The sequence below is a fragment of the Neoarius graeffei genome, chromosome 8, assembly GCF_027579695.1.
Source record: "Neoarius graeffei isolate fNeoGra1 chromosome 8, fNeoGra1.pri, whole genome shotgun sequence".
Lineage (NCBI taxonomy): Eukaryota > Metazoa > Chordata > Actinopteri > Siluriformes > Ariidae > Neoarius > Neoarius graeffei.
In genome coordinates, this window is record NC_083576.1 from 14,201,916 (window position 1) to 14,226,327 (window position 24,412).

The window sequence follows — 24,412 nt, forward strand, 5'->3', positions numbered from 1 at the left end:
CCCCTCTATCATCGGCCTTCCGCAACATTGCGGTCTTGGTTGACTTAAGGGTTGTTCTGGTGGTGCGCTTAAACTACTCCAATTACATTTAGCAACAAGACAAGGGCGTGAAAGGGAGGAGCAGTGACCATCGCAACATCACAGAGAGCGCACAAGATAACAGTGGCGGCCGGCGACGATGTATTATTTAATTTCCATCGCCAGTAATTCAGACTAAAATATGCCCCCCCCCTCCTCTCATGTGCATGTGCGCACATCCTGCTGTGTGCTGCAGGAGAGTTGAATGCCTCGAGCACGCTCTTGTTCAGTCGCAGAACTTGTTAGGCAGACGCTGTTGCTGTCCATTCGCAACATCGCGTCCCGTGCTCGTGGAGCTCCATACCTGTAGATGGGACGTCAATTTCCTTGGTCTTAGCGTTGCCCTCAACTGAAACAAGTTGGAAAACTCAATCAGCCATTTCTTAAAGCTCTCTCTCTCACTCTTCACTCTTAAACTCTCCCGGTTGGACTCGTACTTAAAAACTCTGCCGGTTGGATTCACCTATACAAAAATCCGATTTTCATTTGCTTGTTAGTGAGTAGCCTGTCCTACAAAACCCTTACCTAGGCGAATAGCCAACATTAAAAAAGGACAACGTTGGGGATCTTAGCGTAGGCCTATCTGCGTATGGCAGTGAAAGGGAGTGGAGTGTGGAGAGATGTTTAAAATGACAGTGTTGGGGAAAGATGTTGTGACGGCACTGTTTCATGACTACGCAAACACATCTTCGTCATGGAAAAATGGGTTGTTGTCGAACAATTTTTTTTGTCTTCTGACGAAATTAGCCTACGCTCAATGCTTGAAATTTACAATTTTTTTTCCTGGGAGAGGCTTTTTTTCCTCGAACAGACGCTGGCAAAAGGCGCTTCACGGAACACTATCGGCGCATGGTATAGCCTATCATATTATGCTCAAGCCTGAGCTCAACAATGCTTCAGTTTTTTTTTTTCTCTCTCGAATGGAACAAAAAGCATTGGAACATTGGTATCGGCGCATGGGATCGGCACTGGTATCGGTTCATGGTATCGGCAACTGTTTGACAAGTATGAGTATATTAGTGGAGTATCGGGGCCGATGCCAGTATCGGTGCATGCTTAGTTTCGAAGATTGTGATGATAATGAGATGACTGAGGAAGAAGTTTATAGACAGTTGAAATTGATCACTCATGTATAATATGGTTGTATTATATGAATAAATATATAAAATCGGCTTGAAATTTCTAATTATAAATACGGACCAGTGCTACTCCATTCGGACCAGTACCTCTGATGCCCCTTTTCCACCAAATCAGTTCCAGGGCTGGTTCGGGGCCGGTGCTGGTTCACAACTCGTTCAACTTGCGAGCCAGCTGAGAACCAGTTTGCTTTTCCATAGCTCGCGGTTAAGGGAAGCCACGTCATTACGTCGCTGTATACGTCAGTTACGTCGCCACGTTTGCATCAACCTTTGCGCGAATATCGAAGCAAAAACAATGCGGAAGAAGCAGCAACAACAACAACAGTTATAATGGATGACTTCGCGTTTGTACAGCTGCTGCTTCTCGTCGCTTAAAAATGGCGATCTTTCGCGGTCTTGTTATTGTTGTTGGTCTTAACAACTCCGCCCCCCTGCTGACGTAAGCGGTTCTTTCCTCTGGCCCAGCAAAGAGTTGGTGCTAGCCTGGAACCGGTTTTTCTGGCCCCAGAGCCAGTTCTTTGTCAGTGGAAACAGAAAACCCGGTTCCAAACTAAGCACTGGCCCCGAACCAGCCCTGGAACTGCTTTGGTGGAAAAAGGGCATGAGAGGCACTGGTCCAAATGGACCAGTGCTCCCAAATTCTCGTTTCGATCCCTGCGAGTCCTCTCTAGTCTAGCCTCAGATTCCTGTTTTTGGCTAAAGGGATTGGAATTTGTTGTCATGGCCAGCTATCGTGGCCCATCATCTTCTAGGTTCCAGCATGTTGTGTGTTCTGAGATGCTTTTCTGCACACTACGGTCGTAAAGAGTGAGTTTGTGTTACCATAGTAACCTTTGAACCACTCTGTCCATTCTCCTCTGTGTAAACTCGAGAGTCTGTTGCAAGTGAAAATCCCAGGGGGACAGCATGAACCATCTCTCATGGACCAAACCTGTGTACCTCTATTTCCTTTTTTATAGACTTGTGACCATGACGACGAGGATGTTGAGATCGCTGTGGATAATGCAGCATTCATGGATGACTTTTTTTCCCAGGTAAAGTCATGACCATTTTAAGTACGTCTTCGGTCAGAGTCTGTTTTTACTACATTTGTTCTGGATGTGTAATTTATTTATTTTTTTTCAGATTGAAGAAATCCGAAACAGCATCGATAAGATTGATGAAAACGTAGCTGAAGTGAAGAAACTTTATTCCGTTATTCTGTCTGCGCCGACATCTGATCAGAGTAAGACACACACACGGAACTATGAATCAGAATGCAGTTTCAGAGTAATTCAGTGACATTTCCGTTACAAATATTCAAATAGCTTTTCTGATTTAGTTCCCTTTTTTTTTTAATCTCGTTCCTGATATTTTGCTCTTTTGTCCACCACTTTAAATGCATGTACAAGTGCGGAAATTCAGCCCACTTTGTTTTGCAGCTTCGTGTCTCACAAAAAGTTCCAGCATCGGGTTTCAGCAGTTAGCAGATTATTTAAGAGATCATGTAAACATCAAAGTACAGTATCTTCAGGAAGTTGGAGATACAGTGAAGGCACGCTGTTCATCTGGTGTCTTATTTTTCTACACCAGCATGATGTTGAAATGGAAATTACACAATAATCCAAATAACATATCACCAGTAAAGCAGTTTGAGAGCTGACTCCCTGTGGACCCTAACTTCTGAAGTGTGCTTCTCACTAATTGACAAGGAATACATAAGTGTAGAAATACAGTGGTGCTTGAAAGTTTGTGAACCCTTTAGAATTTTCTATATTTCTGCATAAATATGACCTAAAACATCATCAGATTTTCACACAAGTCCTAAAAGTAGATAAAGAGAACCCAGTTAAACAAATGAGACAAAAATATTATCCTTGTTCATTTATTTATTGAGGAAAATGATCCAATATTACATATCTGTGAGTGGCAAAAGTATGTGAACCTCTAGGATTAGCAGTTAATTTGAAGGTGAAATTAGAGTCAGGTGTTTTCAATCAATGGGATGACAATCAGGTGTGAGTGGGCACCCTGTTTTATTTAAAGAACAGGCATCTATCAAAGTCTGATCTTCACAACACGTTTGTGGAAGTGTATCATGGCACGAACAAAAGAGATTTCTGAGGACCTCAGAAAAAGCGTTGTTGATGCTCATCAGGCTGGAAAAGGTTACAAAACCATCTCTAAAGAGTTTGAACTCCACCAATTCGCAGTCAGACAGATTGTGTACAAATGGAGGAAATTCAAGACCATTGTTACCCTCCCCAGCAGTGGTCGACCAACAAAGATCACTCCAAGAGCAAGGGATGTAATAGTCGGCGAGGTCACAAAGGACCCCAGGGTAACTTCTAAGCAACTGAAGGCCTCTCTCACATTGGCTAATGTTAATGTTCATGAGTCCATCATCAGGAGAACACTGAACAACCATGGTGTGCATGGCAGGGTTGCAAGGAGAAAGCCACTGCTGTCCAAAAAGAACATTGCTGCTCGTCTGCAGTTTGCTAAAGATCACGTGGACAAGCCTGAAGGCTATTGGAAAAATGTTTTGTGAATGGATGAGACCAAAATAGAACTTTTTGGTTTAAATGAGAAGCGTTATGTTTGGAGAAAGGAAAACACTGCATTCCAGCATAAGAACCTTATCCCATCTGTGAAACATGGTGGTGGTAGTATCATGGTTTGGGCCTGTTTTGCTGCATCTGGGCCAGGACGGCTTGCCATCATTGATGGAACAATGAATTCTGAATTATACCAGTGAATTCTAAAGGAAAATGTCAGGACATCTGTCCATGAACTGAATCTCAAGAGAAGGTGGGTCATGCAGCAAGACAACGACCCTAAGCACACAAGTCGTTCTACCAAAGAATGGTTAAAGAAGAATAAAGTTAATGTTTTGGAATGGCCAAGTCAAAGTCCTGACCTTAATCCAACCGAAATGTTGTGGAAGGAACTGAAGTGAGCAGTTCATGTGAGGAAACCCACCAACATCCCAGAGTTGAAGCTGTTCTGTACGGAGGAACGGGCTAAAATTCCTCCAAGCCGGTGTGCAGGACTGATCAACAGTTACTGGAAACGTTTAGTTGCAGTTATTGCTGCACAAGGGGGTCACACCAGATACTGAAAGCAAAGCTTCACATACTTTTGCCACTCACAGATATGTAATATTTGATCATTTTCCTCAATAAATAAATGACCAAGTATCATATTTTTGTCTCATTTGTTTAACTGGGTTCTGTTTATCTACTTTTAGGACTTGTGTGAAAATCTGATGATGTTTTAGGTCATATTTATGCAGAAATATAGACAATTCTAAAGGGTTCACAAACTTTCAAGCACCACTGTACCGGTATATTCAGTTCTGTATGTGTAGCAATACAGGAAATCCCTTCACATGGTGAAAGTTTGATATACAAGTATGATTTTGAAAACCTACAGGTTTCCCTGAACTGAAACCTGTGTATCTTTTTTGCATTTTTATCCACCACTAGCATTTTAAAAATCTGGTTAAACCCAAAAATTAAAAAGGAAGAAAATTGCATATAAAGATTTCATTCCGAAGTATATTTATTTAACTCTTTTCTGACTTTTTTTTTTTTTCATCTGAAAATGCTAAATTTCTGACTTTTTTTTTTAAATAAAAAAAGTTGGTTTAATTATTCTTTGAATTTACAGAACGTGTTTATGCCCTGTATTTTTTCCCCCGTGTGAGGAAAATCACACTTAACTAGTAAGGATTTATTCATCTTTAAGAAGAATGACTCTTACCAGCATGCTAGTTAATCTGGCTCCTTACACAGCGAGATCTTTGCAGGAAGATAGCCTCCGCAAGACTAAAGTAAATAAAATACAGTAATTAAGGAAATTGATTAATTTTTAAAAGTTCTGCAAATTTTAATATGTATAGCGTCTTAAAGAAGACATATTATACCTCTTTTTCTCAAGTCGACACAGCTCCCTGAGGTCTTAAAGGGCATATCCTGGACCAATTTAGTGGGGGTTTTTTTTATATGAAAGTCTTTCCCTTTACACACTCATCCAGAAGGGTAATTTTGCACAAGGCCATCTGTCTACAGCAGAAAAAAATAAAATAACAAAACGCGTCTGGAAAAATCCAAAGGGAGTCTGGAGCCAGATTCGTGACGCTATCTGCGGAAGTGCCAGCAGGCTGCGTAAGCTTTGCACGGTTTCAGTGCACAGCCTGTGTAGACCAAGCACTCCCATTTCTCTCTCATTGTCCGGTCTTCTGGAAAACGATGAGTACTAATCCCATCATGATTGGTGTTGCTACACCCTCCTACGGTACATCTGTTAACCATTTTAATAATTACGTGATAACGTTGAAGAAATTTGCAGAAAACCACCAGGTCGTTTTCTCATAAACAAACCAGCGCTGACGTAGGATTCAGAAGGAGGCGTCCCGCACGTGACGTCACGAAAATCAACGTTTGCCGGGAAATCCAAATGGCAAGTTTATTCGCCTCAAATGGCTTGATTTCAACTGGATATTTCTGGTATTGCGCAAGGTAAAAAAAATTGCACAAAATGCAAAATGTGACACATATTTGACCAGAGTTTAATATAAAATAGGAGAATTACATTGATCTTGCTCCTGAATTTACCCAAGATGTGCCCTTTAATGAAATGTCTGTGACATGTTTTGCTCAAAATACCACAAGGATAAAGTCCCACAGCTTTCACTGTCTAAATAGCCCTGTTCAAAATGGCCGGTTTGAGGAACGGCCTGTTCCTTTAAATGATAATGAGCCGCTGCTCACTCCACCCTCTCTTCCATCAGCCAATCAGGTAGCACTTTCCTCATGAATTCATTTGCAAAGGCAGTTCTAAAGCCATGAGTGGAGATGCTCAGGTGAGGGGGCGGGATCATTCTAATGAGCTCCACTTGTGACATAGAAAGCGGAGCCAAATCCGAACAGCGTGTTGAAACACAATTTTCTGAAATAGGCAGCACAAAAGAAACTGACTGGGTGTCTCATTTCAGAGGTTGTGGGTTGGTAGGTTTCAGATACCCAAATATACAGTGGGGCAAAAAAGTATTTAGTCAGCCACCAATTGTGCAAGTTCTCCCACTTAAAAAGATGAGAGAGGCCTGTAATTTTCATCATAGGTACACTTCAACTATGAGAGACAGAATGGGGGGAAAGAATCCAGGAAATCACATTGTAGGATTTTTAATGAATTAATTGGTAAATTCCTCGGTAAAATAAGTATTTGGTCACCTACAAACAAGCAAGATTTCTGGCTCTCACAGACCTGTAACAACTTCTTTAAGAGGCTCCTCTGTCCTCCACTTGTTACCTGTATTAATGGCACCTGTTTGAACTCGTTATCAGTATAAAAGACACCTGTCCACAACCTCAAACAGTCACACTCCAAACTCCACTATGGCCAAGACCAAAGAGCTGTCAAAGGACACCAGAAACAAAATTGTAGACCTGCACCAGGCTGGGAAGACTGAATCTGCAATAGGTAAGCGGCTTGGTGTGAAGAAATCAACTGTGGGAGCAGTTATTAGAAAATGGAAGACATACAAGACCACTGATAATCTCCCTCGATCTGGGGCTCCACGCAAGATCTCACCCCGTGGGGTCAAAATGATCACAAGAACGGTGAGCAAAAATCCCAGAACCACACGGGGGGACCTAGTGAATGACCTGCAGAGAGCTGGGACCAAAGTAACAAAGGCCATCAGTAACACACTACGCCGCCAGGGACTCAAATCCTGCAGTGCCAGACGTGTCCCCCTGCTTAAGCCAGTTATATGTCCAGGCCCGTCTGAAGTTTGCTAGAGAGCATTTGGATGATCCAGAAGAGGATTGGGAGAATGTCATATGGTCAGATGAAACCAAAATAGAACTTTTTGGTAAAAACTCAACTTGTCGTGTTTGGAGGAGAAAGAATGCCGAGTTGCAACCAAAGAACACCATACCTACTGTGACGCATGGGGGTGGAAACATCATGCTTTGGGGGTGTTTTTCTGCAAAGGGACCAGGACGACTGATCCATGTAAAGGAAAGAATGAATGGGGCCATGTATCGTGAGATTTTGAGTGAAAACCTCCTTCCATCAGCAAGGGCATTGAAGATGAAACGTGGCTGGGTCTTTCAGCATGACAGTGATCCCAAACACACCGCCCGGGCAACGAAGGAGTGGCTTCGTAAGAAGCATTTCAAGGTCCTGGAGTGGCCTAGCCAGTCTCCAGATCTCAACCCCATAGAAAATCTTTGGAGGGAGTTGAAAGTCCGTGTTGCCCAGCGACAGCCCCAAAACATCACTGCTCTAGAGGAGATCTGCATAGAGGAATGGGCCAAAATACCAGCAACAGTGTGTGAAAACCTTGTGAAGACTTACAGAAAACGTTTGACCTCTGTCATCGCCAACAAAGGGTATATAACAAAGTATTGAGATGAACTTTTGTTATTGACCAAATACTTATTTTCCACCATAATTTGCAAATAAATTCTTTAAAAATCAGACATGATTTTCTGGATTTTTCTTCTCATTTTGTCTCTCATAGTTGAAGTGTACCTATGATGAAAATTACAGGCCTCTCATCTTTTTAAGTGGGAGAACTTGCACAATTGGTGACTGACTGACTACTTTTTTGCCCCACTGTATGTGCACAAGCACTGAAAAAGTTAATGTTTTTTTTGTTTTTTAATAATATGTCCCCTTTAACAGTAGAGGTGTCAAAGTACACCATAAACAGAAAACACTAATTTTTGTCAAATATATTGCCATGATTTTTCATCATTTTGGCTCTTTGCTAGAATTTGGCTATAGCAACTTCCCAGACCCATATGCTGTGTTCAATTTACCTCGGAATTTGGGACTGGGAATGATGTCACACCCGAGTTAACCGCGTTCCAGTACAAGTCAGAAAACCAATACAAGCAAGTAGCATGCTGTAGTCAGGTTAGCCATTGTTATACAATACCAGTTGATGTTTTGCGCATACGAACACTGTAGTAACATGGTGATAGAAGTTGGACAGTACTGTTGGTACTACTGATTTAACAAGTGTTGCCAGGCAAAACAAACCTCGCCCGGTAGCACTTATGATGAATATGAAGGAAAATATCACGAAAAAAATAGGTACCTTATGGGTACATGTGACGACTTCTGATCCCATGTCCATACAGTAAATATAGCATATATATTTACTCTATGAGGCAATAGCCACAAAAATGAAGCGAAATCCAAAAATGAACAATTTAAAAATCACAGAAGTAAAATATACCAAGTGTCTGTACTTTATATTATTCTACTCTTACCTCTTACAGTTTTCGATACTGAAACCTCTGAACCGAGGCTGACATACACATGCTGTCGCCATGACCCAAACTCTTATTTCCCGGAAATGGCCCGGTGCTAGAGCTCAGTGGAACACACTTTCCCTCCTTAATAAGCATAAACATGTCTGCAAGCGATTTCTTTAGTCTAGTCCATTTATTTCGAATGGCGAACCGAATTGTATACACTCACCGGCCATTTTAATACGCACTGCGCGACTGTTACACGCTTACATTCTTACAGCACGATGACATAGTGGCTAGTGCCTCTATATGAGGCAGTAGCCACAACAAAAATGATTTTGACCTTTTTTGGTGACCTTGACCGGATGACTCTCAAAATGTTGGAGGTTCTATTTGAGACCAATGCCCATCTATCCTGAAAGGTATATGAAGATTGATTCAGCCGTTTTCCTGTAATATCGTTAACAAAGAAACCCGACCGAAAACAATACCTCGCCCCCTGGTGGACTCCGTCCCTGGCGAAGTAATGAGATACAGATAAGACAGAAGTGCTAATAAACAGTGTATTCCTACAGCTTTCACACTGTTGATACACTGAGCAGCCATCTTGGATTTTGAAGTCGGGGTTGGTGAGGAGTCTCTCAACTCGCCGAGTCAGAAATCTGAGTTCAGGGACGTTCAAGTTGGCATTTCTGTTTGGGGACTTGGGAATCCTGCCTTCCCAGGATAAGTGGAATGCACTAATAGGCGGACACATTGTGTACATTTTAAAAAATGAATGAATGAATGTATCATGACTCGGCCACCAGAATAGTTAAATCCTCACTTAATTTAGTTGGAATATTCATCTCATCTCATCTCATTATCTCTAGCCGCTTTATCCTGTTCTACAGGGTCGCAGGCAAGCTGGAGCCTATCCCAGCTGACTACGGGCGAAAGGCGGGGTACACCCTGGACAAGTCGCCAGGTCATCACAGGGCTAGTTGAAATATTACCACTGTAATTTTAATTAAACTGGTTAAAAAATATATGCAATGATCAACTGATTAATGTGACTTGTGCTAGTTTCCTTATCGTTAACAGATTACCAAGTGTGTGCAAACTCATTGACTGACTGAATTAATCACCAATTGTCTTTTATTATCCCCTGCCCAAATGAAGTTTGGCGTGGGATAAAGAAACAGGTTCCGTCCGGTCACGTTTTTGTTTCCGGGCCATATCTTTAAAACTACCGAAGATATCTTCATGAAATTTTGTATACATATCAATCAACATGTGAACTGCTGCATTTAGCTATTTTGGATTTTTGAAAAAAATATTTTTCAAATTTTTACATAAATAGATTTTGATTTACTTTCTAAGAGCAATGTTCGTTTCTGGAGCGTATATCCAAAACTATTCATGATACGGATTTGAAACTTGGCATACATGTTAACAAGGTGATGTAGATGTGCCTTTTCATACGAAGAAATTTGAGAAGTTTTAATTTTTCATGTTTCCATGGAAACAATTTCAGACTTGGTCTATCATGCCTCTTTTCCACCAGATCAGTTCCAGGGCTGGTTCAGGGCCAGTGCTGGTTCACAACTCGTTCAACTCGCGAGCCAGCTGAGAACCAGTTTACTTTTCCATAGCTCGGGAAGACACGTCATTACGTTGCTGTATACGTCAGTTACGTCACTACGTTTGCATAAACCTTGGCGCGAATATCGAAGCAAAAACAACATGGAAGAAGCAGCAGCAACAACAACAACAATAATAATAATAATGGATGACTTTGCGTTTGTACAGCTGCTGCTTCTTGTCGCTTAAAAATGGCGATCTTTCGCGGTCTTGTTATTGTTGTTGGTCTTAACAACTCCGCCCCCCCGCTGACGTAAGCGGTTCTTTCCTCTGGCCCAGCAGAGAGTTGGTGCTAGCCTGGAACCGGTTTTTCTGACCCCAGAGCCAGTTCTTTGTCAGTGGAAACAGAAAACCCGGTTCCAAACTAAGCACTGGGCCCGAACCAGCCCTGGAACTGCTTTGGTGGAAAAGGGGCATCAGATTGGTCTTAGGGGTAGGTTTTGTTTTCAGAGCAGAACTTGAAAACTGAGTGGTATGGTCTTGAAAGTTGGTATATGTGTTGATTGAGTAATGTATATGTACCTTTTGATACTAAGAAATGTAAGAAATTTTAATTTTTAGCTCACCTGGACCAAAGGTCCGGTGGGCTTAAGCCATGATCTGCTGGGGTCAGTGTAAAGAGGTAGGGTTGGTTTCCTGCAGCTGAACTTGAAAAATGTGACAAATAATATCTTGAAACTTGGTATATAGTTGGTATATAGGGCGGGGGATATAGATGACTCTGTCTTCTTGTTAAAGTGCATTCTTTACCAAACTCATTTGCATTTAAGGACAATGTCATGCACTTGACTCGATTGAAATTACCATGACAATCTATTTATTTTGTAACATTATAAATGTAAATATAGGTTTTGGACAAGGAAACACATCTCAGTCAGGTATAAAACTCTAACATCTTGTTTACTTTAGCTATCCAAAGCTCTGCTAGTTGCTGAAGGAGCACGCAAGGTCACAGCCGATTCGTCAGACTGTTACCACTGCGGTTGGTCAACCGTGCTGATATTTACAGTCAACACACCGTCCAGTCGTTTGAGAACACACTGTTCAACGCGATGTCAGTAGAAAAGTCATGGTATAAACATCATGTTTATTTGATGGTAGATTAGAAACTGATAATAGTTCAAAGCAGTCAGTCAAACTGTGAATTGGCGGCGGCGGCTGTCCATCGCGAGCGACGATGACTGCTTCATTAGGATGTGCAGAAACGGAGATGGGCCGCGAGGCCCACACCAGACTTATTCTCCTTTCCTAATGAAGCGCCTTGCGCAGAAAGATAAGACAAACGATGTCGTGTCCCCATCATGTTGTCTCTCTGGACCTCCAGACGTGATGCCAAGTGGTGCACAAAAATGCCACAGACCTGACGGGTATGGAAGTTGCCCCGCAGTGACAACTGACTTGCCGAGTGAGTGACGCCATCCGTTGGCCATTTGAGTGGCTCTTCCGCATGCCAGTGGTGGTGTACCATTGACTCTGTTGGGTTCATCTGCCACATTGCACCGAAAAGCGCCCTGCTGCCAGCGCCTTATTGGTGATGTATACTATTTAACCCATAGCTGGAACCCAGGCAGGTGCTACCACTCTGGGTCAGAGCGGACCTGGGAGCAATGGTGATTAAAGGATAACTCCACTTTCCCTAATACTCAAGTCCTCCTGGACCTCAGACTCACCACTGGTTGCAGTTTAAAGTCATACCCAGGACTATGAATGACCGTATACTGTCAAACTATGAATAATACAATACTGGAGGAAGAAGCGTCGCTTGAAATAATAATAGTAGCAAGGGATGATAATAATAGAACAGTTCATATCAGTGTGAGAACTGCAGGCCATCATTCACAGTTGATTTTGGTCTTAGTGTTCATCTTTTCTCAGAATAGCTGCCTCTTTTCAGATATCAGTATAGTTTTTCAGTTTCTCACAATCAGTATTATCAGTTCCTGAACAGTCTTGTTTGATTAGAAATCTGATAGCTCTGCTTGCCGAGCAGCTCACATTCCTAGTTTCACTTCACTGCTCCTTTAATTTATTGTGCAAAACCTTAGAGTGTACACTGTGTGTGGATTTTTTTGTGGATCAAAATAGTTCATCATGATTTAATCACACGCAAGTCTAGTTGATCAAACAGTATCACATGAGCAAGAGTGCGGTTATTCAGTACATGTGCCGATATTCAGTATAACGTCACCATTGTGAGCGATTTTGCTTTTAAAGGGATAGTTCGGGATTTTTGACATGAATCTGTATGGCATCCCCATCAATAGTGTCGTGCAAACACACTGACTTACCCCTGACAGCATCCTGCGAGTCCAGTTCTTGTCCAGTTTTGGTCCAGACGAAAGTAGTCCGGCAAGTTTGTTGGGGTCACGAAAGTAAAACGTTTTTCGTCTCAAAACAGTATGTGTTCAAAAGAGTGATATATTTGCATCACAAAACCGTTGCCAAATAAAAAGTCAGACCTCGAAATCGCTTGGCACTATTTTCTCTCCCTTCTTATCACTGCGCGCTGCCGCCAGGTGACAGCGAAACGCAGACCCACTAAGCTGGTGGGAGACCAAGGCTGCACTCTATCCACGGCTTACACACGTGATGGCACGGAGGATGTGTATAGTGGCAGCATCTGTCCCCCCAGAGAGGATTTTTTCAAAAGCAGGACAGATTATAACTGAGAGGAGAAATAGAATCAGAATTAACTAGTTAATTGCAGCAATTAAAGGAATAGGTAGGAAAAGGAAGGCGCAAAGACACCGCGCAGCGCCTGAAAACGGGTTTTCAGGCGCTGCGCACCCGTTTTCAGGCGCTGCGCGGTGTCTTTGCGCCTGCAGCGGTGCTTTGCCTGTGCTGTGGCTGAAAATAGTTCCAGATATAAATTGGTCTAGTAAATCCCTTCGTGTTAATTTGCATTGTTGTGTACTCGATGTGAATGTACAGGTCATGAGAAATAATTATAAAAAATCTTGAGTTATTTAATTCACTTTTGCAACGACAATGCTAGCTGGACACGCCGGATTACAGCGACTACGCTAAACTAAGCTAACCTGGGCGTTTATAGAGCAGGACAATGGCTGGGTCGGCTACAAAACGCTTTGGCTCACTCATCCAACTCTAGGGACTGCAGGGACTGACTCAATTTCACCTGGGGGTGGCGTATTCCTTTAAATCAAAAATAAAATCTCAGGAGCCGTTTGGGAGCCGAAAGAGCCGGCTCCTTATAGTAAGAAGAGCCAAAAGAGCCGGCTCCCGAAAAAGAGCCGAAATTCCCATCACTAGTAAACAATGAATGAAACAGCCGTGGCTGTCACCTGGCGGCAGCGCGCAGTGATAATAAGGGAGAGAAAATAGTGCCAAGTGATTTCGAGGTCTGACTTTATTTGGCAACGGTTTTGTGATGCAAATATATCACTCTTTTGAACACATACTGTTTTGAGACGAAAAACGTTTTACTTTCGTGACCCCAACAAACTTGCAGGACTACTTTCGTCTGGACCAAAACTGGACAAGAACTGGACTCGCAGGATGCTGTCAGGGGTAAGTCAGTGTGTTTGCACGACACTATTGATGGGGATGCCATACAGATTCATGTCAAAAATCCCGAACTATCCTTTTAAGCTAGCCGCACACTACGCCGATCCACGCGGTACCGAACCGACCCATTTCAGAGCTGACTCTCGACAGGGCACGCACATATCCTCGACTAACTCACGACTGAAAGAAAGCAGAGTTTAATATCTTGGGCCATTATTAAAAAATGTTCTGTTTCCGGTCCACCGGCCGGGTGAGTGCCGTTTGTGCGAGTGAAATTTTTTTAATGCCGGTTTTTCGACATTTTTTTTCGGGTTCGTAAATCTAAAATCGAACTTGACATTTCTGCATTCCCAGGGCTTTCCACTAAGGCTCATACTAGCCAGCCATGACAAATAAGTAGCCAGCTGGGGGGGGAGTAAACACAAAATAAACTCCTGTGCACGCAGTTCCCAGGATTAAGTGTATTTTCCACAGACCATTTATTTATTCACTTTACTCAAATACAAAGTAAAATGGCAGTAAATCTTCTTTCTTTTCTTGCGTATTGCATCATGAGGCGTTCCTGGCTTGTAAATCTCTTATTTTCGGTGCATGACACATTCACGCAACTGAGCATGCGCCGAGTGCGCGCGCACACCGCATGTTGGGGCGCAGATCTCCCTTGATCAACGGTTCAGTTTGACATTATTGTCAGTCCATTCATTTTTCGAAAAGATAGAAGTCACATGATCACGAAATATCACGTGTTATATGCGAAAGATATGATTGGCTATTGCTAGCGACTCTCGCCGATCAGTCTGGCTCCCGATTAGTTTTTCGAATCGGCTGTGAGATGAGTCGGTACCATCGAAAACTAGTCTTTACGCCTGACTCGCGACTTCAGTTGGCTCGGTACGCTGAAAATCGGCGTAGTGTGCGGCTAGCTTTACACAACAGTTCTATAAATAAATAAGAAATTAATATCGAGTAAGTGACATTTCGGACACAATGTGGCCAAATGTTTTATTTGCTCAGTTTGTGAAAATGGATCCCAAAGAAACCACGCTTAGTTTATAGCACTTCAGGTAGCTGGCTAGATCAATACAACTTTGATATTTGAGACTATAAAAATCCGATAATGATATATTGTCTGCTTTTTTTTTCCTCCTCCCCGCAAACACCCGTTCAAGATTTTTGCTAACATTTGTTATGTGCGGTTATTTAAGAGTCCTCACCCAAACTGAGATGACATGACTTAGTGCAGTTTAAAAGTAAACTTGTTTGATTGTCATATCTGGTTCCAGTATGTGTGTATTGTCAACATTGGAGTTGCATGTGCCCTCTGGTTGACAAACTATACAATGACAACATGGCTGAAGGATCTTCCGTCTCTCCATTGCTTTTTTTTTTTTAGTCCTCATTTATCATCCGTTACAAACGCCGATACCAGTTTATCTGCAGTTAGCTCATATTGGCCGATAATATCAGCACACCGATTTATCGCTCAGGCTGTACTAAGTTAGCTCATGTTGATTTGTGCATTCCCATTAAAGGTGCCTCCAGTGAAATTGGCTTTTCCTTTTCATGTTCATCTGATGAGATTTTATTTTAAATCAAAGGTCATATTCATGAAAAATGTATTGTTTGCCGTGTCCACTGAGGTTACTAACTCTACTGTAGTGACTGTTTTGAATTTTACGTGCCGAACACAGACAAGTGTTTGCATTGTTACTGAACAAAAATGTGGACAGTAATAATTGATATGGTGACGTTTTTTTGACACGTTTATTTCAAAATTATGGAAGGAGTCTCCAGTGTCAGTGCTTTGCAACAAAGACTTTCGTGTGGTGGAAAACATTCCCCTCCCCCCTTAGTAACTTCTTATTAAAGGAGAACCGAAGTCATTTTTCAACTTGCTTTATTTCTTAATTAACGTGTTATTCAATTACGTTTTCGGTTTTAGTAACCTTCTATCGCGACTCGTACTGGCAACTAATTGCAATTAAATATTATACTTATCGGCCTATTCGGTTTTTAGCCGTGTTGAATTTAGTTCGTTTCGTCCACGGCAGGCGTCGCTTATCCGCGCGATCTTCACGAGACTTGTGCGAGACTTCGAATCGTGATGTGTCAGCCAGGTGTCAGTGCCGCCATTTTGAAAACTGTTTTCCAAACGAAATCTTGCACAAAAACGAGTTTAAATGACTATTACTGCCTACTTTTTTCAAACTTTCCTGATTGCCATCAAAACAAACAAAACTTCCGGCTTGATTACATCAGCATTCGAAAGAGAGCGCGCACATCTTTTGACGACCCCTGTGTCCGAAATTGCTCCCAATTCACTATATAGGGCACTATATAGTGTGGATGCCATTTTGTAGTGCTGTCCGAAACCTTAGTGAGGATTATTTACACCCTATATAGTGCACTCAAAGTATCCCACAGTGCATCACGAAAAGTAGCGTACAACGATGGTCACTAACCAAAGCAATATATCCCATCATGCATTGCGGTCACGCTGAAAGAAATCAAATTACAAGTCTCAAATTTGATTTGAGACTTTTAATTTGATTTCTGCGCCTGGAGGAGATCGGCCAGCTGTTCGCATTTGGCCAGCAACTCCGGGACGCCTGCCGGCGGTGGCTGAGGGCCGACAACCGCGACACCGAGGGAATCATCGACCTGGTGGCGCTGGAACAATTCATCGCCCGACTTTCGGAAGGAACAGCGGAGTGGGTCCAGTGCCATCGCCCGGTGTCGCTGGATCAGGCCATCGAGCTGGTGGAGGACCATATGGTGGCTGTTCTGACGGCAGGACAGCGTGTCTCCTCTTCCCCCCCCCCCCCCCCCCCCAGTTTCTCGTCCTCGCCCCATTCCCCCACCGTGGAGGCGGGGGCCGGCTCCACCCCAGCCGGCCCACTGCACCTGCGGTGCCCTTCTGTTTCCTACTTCCATGTCTGTGTCCCCCCCCCCCCCCCCCCAGGTGAGTGAGCTCCAAAACACCGGTGCAGAGGGAGAGCCTGGGCCGGTATGCTGGCGCTGCGGGGAGCCGGGGCACCTCCAGCATCAGTGCTCAGCGATGGAGGTGGGTGCGGTGGTCCGGATCTCTGACGCGCCAGGGACCGCCCTCGATCGGGCCGGAGCGTATCTCATACCGGTGAGTATCCAAGGGGGTACGTATCAGGCTTTGGTGGACTCCAGCTGTAATCAGACCTCAATCCACCAAAGCCTGGTGCAAGACGAGGCATTGGGGAGACCACCTCTCCCCGACCCAACTCGCAGAGGTCGCCCAGTTGCAGACAGAATTTTCTGATGTATTCTCGCCCCTGCCCGGCCACACCCACCTCATAGAACACCACATTGAGACGCCCCCGGGGATGGTAGTGCGCAGCCACCCTTACAGACTGCCCGAACACAAAAAAAAGGTGGTTCAGGAAGAACTCTAGGCCATGCTCGAAATGTGCATCGTCGAGGAGTCCCACAGTGACTGGAGCAGCCCAGTGGTCTTGGTTCCCAAGGCTGACGGGTCGGTCCGGTTCTGTGTGGACTATAGAAAAGTCAACGCGGTGTCTAAATTCGATGCGTACCCAATGCCTCATATTGACGAGTTGCTTGATCGACTAGGCACGGCTTGTTTTTATTCGACACTGGATTTGACAAAGGTTTCTTGGTGGGGGCGTCGTGGCTCAGGTGGATAAGGCTGCTGGGCCATAGAAGGTTCACGCTGCATGCTGCACGCTACACGTTCACGTGAAGAACCGGACCCTGGGCCATTAAACTTCATGCTTGGATGTTCACGTGTTGCGTCTGTTCTACTTTGACCGAGTAACCAACAATATGGACTCTTCGGATGACGACGATTGCCTCATTCTGCTTTTACTGAGACCGAGGAAGAGAAAAAGGAACAGAATTTGGAGCCGAGAACACTTCCTTCTGAGAGAAACCCGTGGTGAATTTCACCGAACATTCTATAATCTGCTTGACAATCCCGATGAAGAACTATTTTTCAATTATACCATTCAATTATATTTTTTCTGAAGTTTTCCCCTGAAAGCATAGCGTTATCTCCCTAGACCCGTTCTGATTGGCTGGCGCGGCGGTGACCGCATGCATTGACTGGAATTTCCGTCTTCACGCCTAGAAAAAAGTATGCATGTTCATTTCACGCTTCACGCGTGAAGTGTGCAGCGTGCAACGTGAACGCCGTTCTATGGCCCAGAGCAAGTCATGCTACGTTTGTCCACTTTTCTTTACACGCGTGTAGCGTGCAGCATGCAGCGTGCAGTGTGAACCTTCTATGGCCCAGCAGCCTAAGGCGCCATACCATAAATCCGGGGACCCGGGTTCGATTCCGGCCCGAGGTCATTTCCCGATCCCTCCCCGTCTCTCAATTTCCCACTCATTTCCTGTCTCTACACTGTCCTATCCAATAATAAAAAAGGTGAAAAAAGCCCCCCCCAAAAAATCTTAAAAAACAAAGGGATATTGGCAGATCCCCTTGACTCCATTATCCTAAGAGAAAACGGCCTTTTCCACACCGTTTGGCTTACACCAGTTCGTCACACTTCCTTTTCGGCTGTTTGGGGCTTATGGATAGGGTCCTCCGCCCCCACGCCACCTACACGGCCGCATACTTGGACGACATCATTATTTATAGTAATGACTAGCCACGACACCTAAGGGCCGTCCTTAGGTCGCTGAGGCGAGCGGGTCTCGCAGCCAACCCGAAGAAGTGTGCGATTGGGCGGGTGGAAGTACGGTATCTGGGCTTCCACTTGGGCAGTGGGCAGGTGCGTCCCCAAATTAATAAGACAGCAGCGATTGCAGCCTGCCCGAGGCCCAAGACCAGAAAGGGGGTGAGACAGTTCCTGGGGTTCGCTGGCTACTATCGTAGGTTTATACCTAATTATTCGGACGTCACCAGCCCGCTGACTGATCTCACTAAAAAGGGGGCACCAGATCCGGTCAAGTGGACGGAGCAATGCCAGCGGGCTTTCTCTGAGGTAAAGGCTGCACTGTGTGGGGGGCCACTGTTACACTCCCCTGACTTTTCTCTCCCCTTTGTTTTGCAGACGGACGCATCGGACAGAGGGCTGGGGGCTGTTCTGTCCCAGGAGGGGGAGGGGGAGGACCGTCCAGTGCTGTACATCAGCCGGAAGCTGTCGGTGCGTGAGGACCGGTACAGTACCATAGAAAAGAAGTGCCTCGCCATCAAGTGGGCGGTCCTCGCTCTCCGCTACTACCTACTGGGATGCCCTTTCACCCTCTGTTCGGACCACGCACCCCTCCAGTGGCTCCACCGCATGAAGGATGCCAACGCGTGGATCACCCGTTGGTATCTGGCACTCCAGCCGTTTAAGTTCAAGGTGGTCCACAGGCCGGGGGCGCAGATGGTCGTGGCGGATTTCCTCTCCTGTCAAGGGGGGGAGTCAGCTGCAGGCCGGACGGCTCCCCGGCCTGAGTCGGGCGGTGGGGGTATGTGGCAGCGGGGGGGCGTGGTCAAGCGTCGGTCTGTGAATGGAGGGCGGAGTCAGGGAAGGTAAGTGGCAGAATCACTGCACCTGATGCGAATTAACCTGTGTTTGTGTGTCTTCCCCAGTGACCGCGCCCTATAAAAGGAGTGAGGGAGCAGAGAAAGGGAGCTCTCTCTGGACCAGAATGCATGTGTGTGAGAGTGTGAATGAGCTGAAAAGCCAAATATACCACGGAAAATAAAAATTTTTGAGAACTCAGTTCTGGCCTGCCGTGCTTCTGTGCTCCACCCACCTGCTTTGGTCTTACACTATATTTAATAAAATGAGAAATAGAATTTTGATGATGATAAAATTTTCCTTCAGTTCCCCTTTAACTTCATCGTAGCAATAAAATAAGTGATAACAGGAACTAACTTCTTTCGCAGACATCCTACCGCATGTAACTAGAAAATGGGTAAAAGCACAATGTGTCATTGTTAAGAATAAAAAAAAAAAGGAAGAGGAAGAAGAAAATGCTCCTCTACTGTATGTGTGACGTAATGGCACTTTTTTGGCACCACCCTTTGTTGATTGTTTTCTTGTAACAGCTCGTCCTGTGCTGTTCTCAGTAATCTAACATCTTGTAGTTCTGAGCACAAAAAAAAAAAGTTTCATACTTGCTTCATACTCTTAGACTTTGACTAATTATGACCTATAGGATGCTTTTTCTATCATGATGTCTGCCTACTGCAACGGCACCCAGTGTCCTGCCCCCTCAAGCTATCATCTATGCTAGCTCCAACACGTGGTATTAATTCAGGACATCACATTCACATCACCCCAGTGTGTTCGTGGATGAAAATATGAGTAGCTTGTTTTGTATGAAATAAATCAATAAATGAACAAATGTGTGTTTTTTTTTTGTTTTTTTTTTTAAATAATGGGGGTGCCCTGTCACAGGGAGCTGTTACCTTGGTAACTCGGGCCTAATCAGAAAGAATCTTGAGCAAAACAGGACATAACCGTGTCCATCCTGGCCCAGTGCTAAGTGTATTTCACTCCCCCTCACCTGCGCAGACTCCTGCAATGTGTTTTCGTCTTTTAATTTGATCTCATTTTGTTTCAGAAACACAAGATGACCTGGAGGCTCTTACCAATGACATTAAGAAAATGGCCAACAATGCACGCAACAAGCTGAAGAGTAAGTCTGAGCTCCATCAGCATGCTGGAGGTGTCTTATCAGGATGAATGTCAGAAGTGAAATGTATATATGAAATCACTTTGTGTGTCAATATAGATTCAGAACAACAAGAGCTTTGTATCCATGTGGCAGCTGAAACCGAGCTGCTGCTTAAGCTTGGTACAAATGTCAGTAAACTGTGTGTGTGTGTGTGTGTGTGTGTGTGTGTGTGTTTGCCCTCAGCCATTGAGAGGGAGTTTGAAACAAGCGAAGGGGAAAGAGTGTCAGCTGACATGAGAATACGCAAATCACAGGTTGGTGAAAGTCCTTCCACCACGCAACATGCACTCGTGTGTGTGTGTGTGATTAGATTAGACAGATTATACACACACGCAACTGAATATCATCTTTCTTTTTTTTTTTTTCTCCTCCCAGCATGCAGTTCTCTCCAGGAAGTTTGTGGACGTAATGACAAAATACAACGAAGCCCAGGTGGACTTCAGAGATAAGAGCAAAGGACGCATCCAGAGACAGTTAGAGATCAGTGAGACACACACCCACACTTAAACACACACTTTAAAACGCCCACACAGCTACAGTTGTCAAATTTATTTCCCAACTCAAACACTATTCAAAGGGGCGGCACGGTGGTGTAGTGGTTAGCGCTGTCGCCTCACAGCAAGAAGGTCCGGGTTCGAGCCCCGTGGCCGGCGAGAGCCTTTCTGTGCGGAGTTTGCATGTTCTCCCCGTGTCCGCGTGGGTTTCCTCCGGGTGCTCTGGTTTCCCCCACAGTCCAAAGACATGCAGGTTAGGTTAACTGGTGACTCTAAATTGACCGTAGGTGTGAATGTGAGTGTGAATGGTTGTCTGTGTCTATGTGCAGCCCTGTGATGACCTGGCGACTTGTCCAGGGTGTACCCCGCCTTTCGCCCGTAGTCAGCTGGGATAGGCTCCAGCTTGCCTGCGACCCTGTAGAAGGATAAAGCGGCTAGAGATGATGAATGAATGAATCTGAACTACTCTGAAACACTGAGGGGTTTGATAATGTACCAAGCACCTAAAAACAATATAAAATGTACATAATAGTGCAAAATTACAATCTGTATTTAGTCTTAGAATTAAAATTGTCCTCATATGGATATAAATATACACTTGTGCAAAATGATAGGCGCTTGATTATTTCAATGTATTAGAATACGAAGCCATTTAAATAATTTAATTTTGAATGTGTTTAAGCAGTATGGTTGAGATCGCGGAGTGATTTCAGCTTTCCGTTTCAGCGCCATGACTCAACCATAACTGCTTTCTACACGACCTCAAACTGCTTCCTCTCGCATATTTTGTGGTTTCAGTGTGTCAAACTGACAGCACCTATTTTATTTATTTTTCTAGCCTCCCTAGTTTTACATCACCATTATAATAGTAGTCCATGCCATTCATATTTATTTATAATTAAGTATGGTGCTAATATCATTTATCAGTTGAAACGGAACACTGTCCTGTCTCTCCCTGTCTCTTTAGCTGGTAAAGTCACCACTGATGAGGAGCTGGAGGAAATGTTGGAGGGGGGCAATGCAGCGGTCTTCACCGCCGGGGTAAACTGTGTGGTTTTTGTTTTTTTGTGTGTATATGTTGCCATGTGCGTGTTTGATACGCTAGCAGTGAAACTGAGTTAAAGGGGAACTGAAGGCAAATTTTTTATTATCAAAATTCTATTTCTCTCATTTTATTAAATACAGGAATGCATTTTTGATCGCTATTTTGTCACTGCTATAGCAAGTTATGAGTGTTTGAAATATGCTCAGTAATACATCAGTCCATATGTCAAAGCAATGGCCGTAAACGAGATTCGCTGAGACCTGTGCGAGACATCATAGGACGGAAGTAAAACGTACAGCGGAAATCAAAGTGACCAAGATCTGCCAACGTTGTCAAAAGACGCACGTGCCCGCCTTCAAATGCTGATGCAATCAAGCCAGAAGTTTTCCCTGTGTCTGAAATCGCTCCCTACTCACTATATAGTCAGTCAAGTCAAAGAGTCCCATATACGTTTTCGTACGTACGTTGGGGAGTGCCTGTTAGAGAGCACACTCTGTCTAGGCCGTCGGCATGGTGAGGTAGGGTGGCCAGTTCCTTTCCTCACCGCCTTTAACTTCCCCAGTGTTTCCACCAGGTCCCCATTCGCTACTGGGTGCACAGGAGGCGAGCCCCAGATCACCGTCCGAGGCGAGGCTCGAACCGGGGACCGTTCGCTTAGCGGTCAAGCGCTCTAACCACTTGGCCACTTCGCCTCTCCACTATATGGTGCGGACGCCATTTTGTAGTGCTGTCCGAAACCTTAGTGAGGATTATTTACACCCTATATAGTGCACTCAAAGTATCCCACAATGCATCACGAAAAGTCGTGTACAACCGATGATCACTAACCAAAGCAATATATCCCATCATGCATTGCGGTCGCGCTGAAAGAAATCAAATTTAAAAGTCTCAAATTTGATTTAATAAAAGGCAGCGGCAAAGAAGAAAGCATTCAGCCTTGATTTTAAAAAAGAACTGAAAGATGCAGGTACTTTGTATTGATTAATGTGGGAAATGCGCTCAGTATAATATGGATTTATCACAAAAATACACGCATGTATTTATTATTTTGAAAACCCACCAGCCACCTGATCCGGCACGTTTTAATTGTGCGACAGTAATGACGTAAACACCAGCACGGCGGACTAGTGTCCGAAAGCATTTTTTTTATTTAACCAATGGTTCGAAGACGTATGGAATAATCTCCATCACTGATGAAGCTGGCAAATCTTGAAACTAATCTAAAGTGGAATGATACGGCGATCTGGCCGCTGGGTAAACAGTTTTCAAAATGGCGGCGCCGACACTTCACGTTTGAAGTCTCACACAAGTCTGGTGAAGATCGTGCGGATAAGCGACGCCTGCCGTGGACCATATGAACTACATTCAACATGGCTAAAAACCGAAAAGGCTGATAAGTGTAATATAATGTGCCAATACGAGTCACAATATGAGGTTAATAAAACCGAAAACGTAATTGAATAACACGTTAATTAAGAAATAAAGCAAGTTTAAAAATGACTTCAGTTCTCCTTTAAGGATTTTTCACACCTTTTAGTCAGATTGATAAGTTGATTTCTGAATCAGAGTGAAATTTGATACTGTCTGTTTCCTGGTTGGTTTGGTTTGTTTTCTCTTTAGATATTATTGTGAGTCAGAAAGGGGGAAAAAGCTGGCTGAGAGGCATATAGGGCTGCAAACTTCCTTATTAAGCTCTTTCAGGTATTGGTCAGGAATATGGCGACTGGAAAAAGGTAAAAATAAAGCTTTACCAAGTGTGCAGAGAGAGCATTAAAAGCACCTGAGGACAGAGACCTCGGAAGCATCGCTCGATAAATTACCCTGGACATTAAAACACAGAAATTGTTTTAACAAAACTTTTTATAGTCGCTATTTTAAAGCTTTCATACTCACTGAGGAATTCCCATAATGCACTGCAGGTCTGTAAACCTTTTCAGACATTGTTTTTGTAACAAGTTCTATACATTACATTAATGGCATTTAGCAGACACCCTTATCCACAGCGACGTACAGCAGAGCAGCCCGGGGAGCAGTTGGGGGTTGGGTGCCTTGCCCAAAGGGGCTTCAGCTATAGAGGATGACGTCACCGCGCCGCGAGATTTCAATAGTCGCCATATTGGAAGACCAAGTACACATCTATGCAAGTACATACATACATAAAACAAACTACACCTGAAATGTAGCCAGGACCGGTTCTGCCCTAATCTGGACCCGGGTGCAACATCGCGCAACCCCCCCAAAAAAAAAAAAAAACACACCAGTCTAAATCAGGACAACCAGTGTTCGAACTACGGGGGTACTCGGGGGATCCGAGATCCCCTAAAACAGACATGAGATCCCTTGAAAACATGATTTGGGAAATGTTGGGGGGGTCTCTAAAATATTGGCAAAATGATGTTTATTGACATAGCAATCGTGTGTAACGGGAAGCATTTGCATATCCGAAGTGTTGTGTTTACATCAAAGATAAAATAAACCGATATGACGACTGCTGCTGCCAGGTTGGTTGTTGAGTAGCCTGACTGTTTTTTTTTTTTTTTTTTCTTGCGTGTGGTATCATTGTTGACGCGAGGTTGTTTTTTG

The 24,412-nt window shown here is 44.0% G+C and overlaps 1 protein-coding gene across 2 annotated transcripts in view; it reads left to right on the plus strand.

Annotated features, from left to right (window-relative positions):
- stx3b (syntaxin 3b) overlaps positions 1-24,412 on the plus strand; it is an 89,638-nt gene that overhangs the window by 38,342 nt on the left and 26,884 nt on the right. For both annotated transcript variants that reach the window (XM_060927332.1, XM_060927331.1), the window contains exons 2-7: positions 2,177-2,251; positions 2,343-2,442; positions 20,177-20,251; positions 20,474-20,544; positions 20,666-20,774; positions 21,752-21,825. In XM_060927332.1, the coding sequence (XP_060783315.1) occupies positions 2,177-2,251; positions 2,343-2,442; positions 20,177-20,251; positions 20,474-20,544; positions 20,666-20,774; positions 21,752-21,825 (504 nt within the window). The remainder of the gene's footprint in view (positions 1-2,176; positions 2,252-2,342; positions 2,443-20,176; positions 20,252-20,473; positions 20,545-20,665; positions 20,775-21,751; positions 21,826-24,412) is intronic.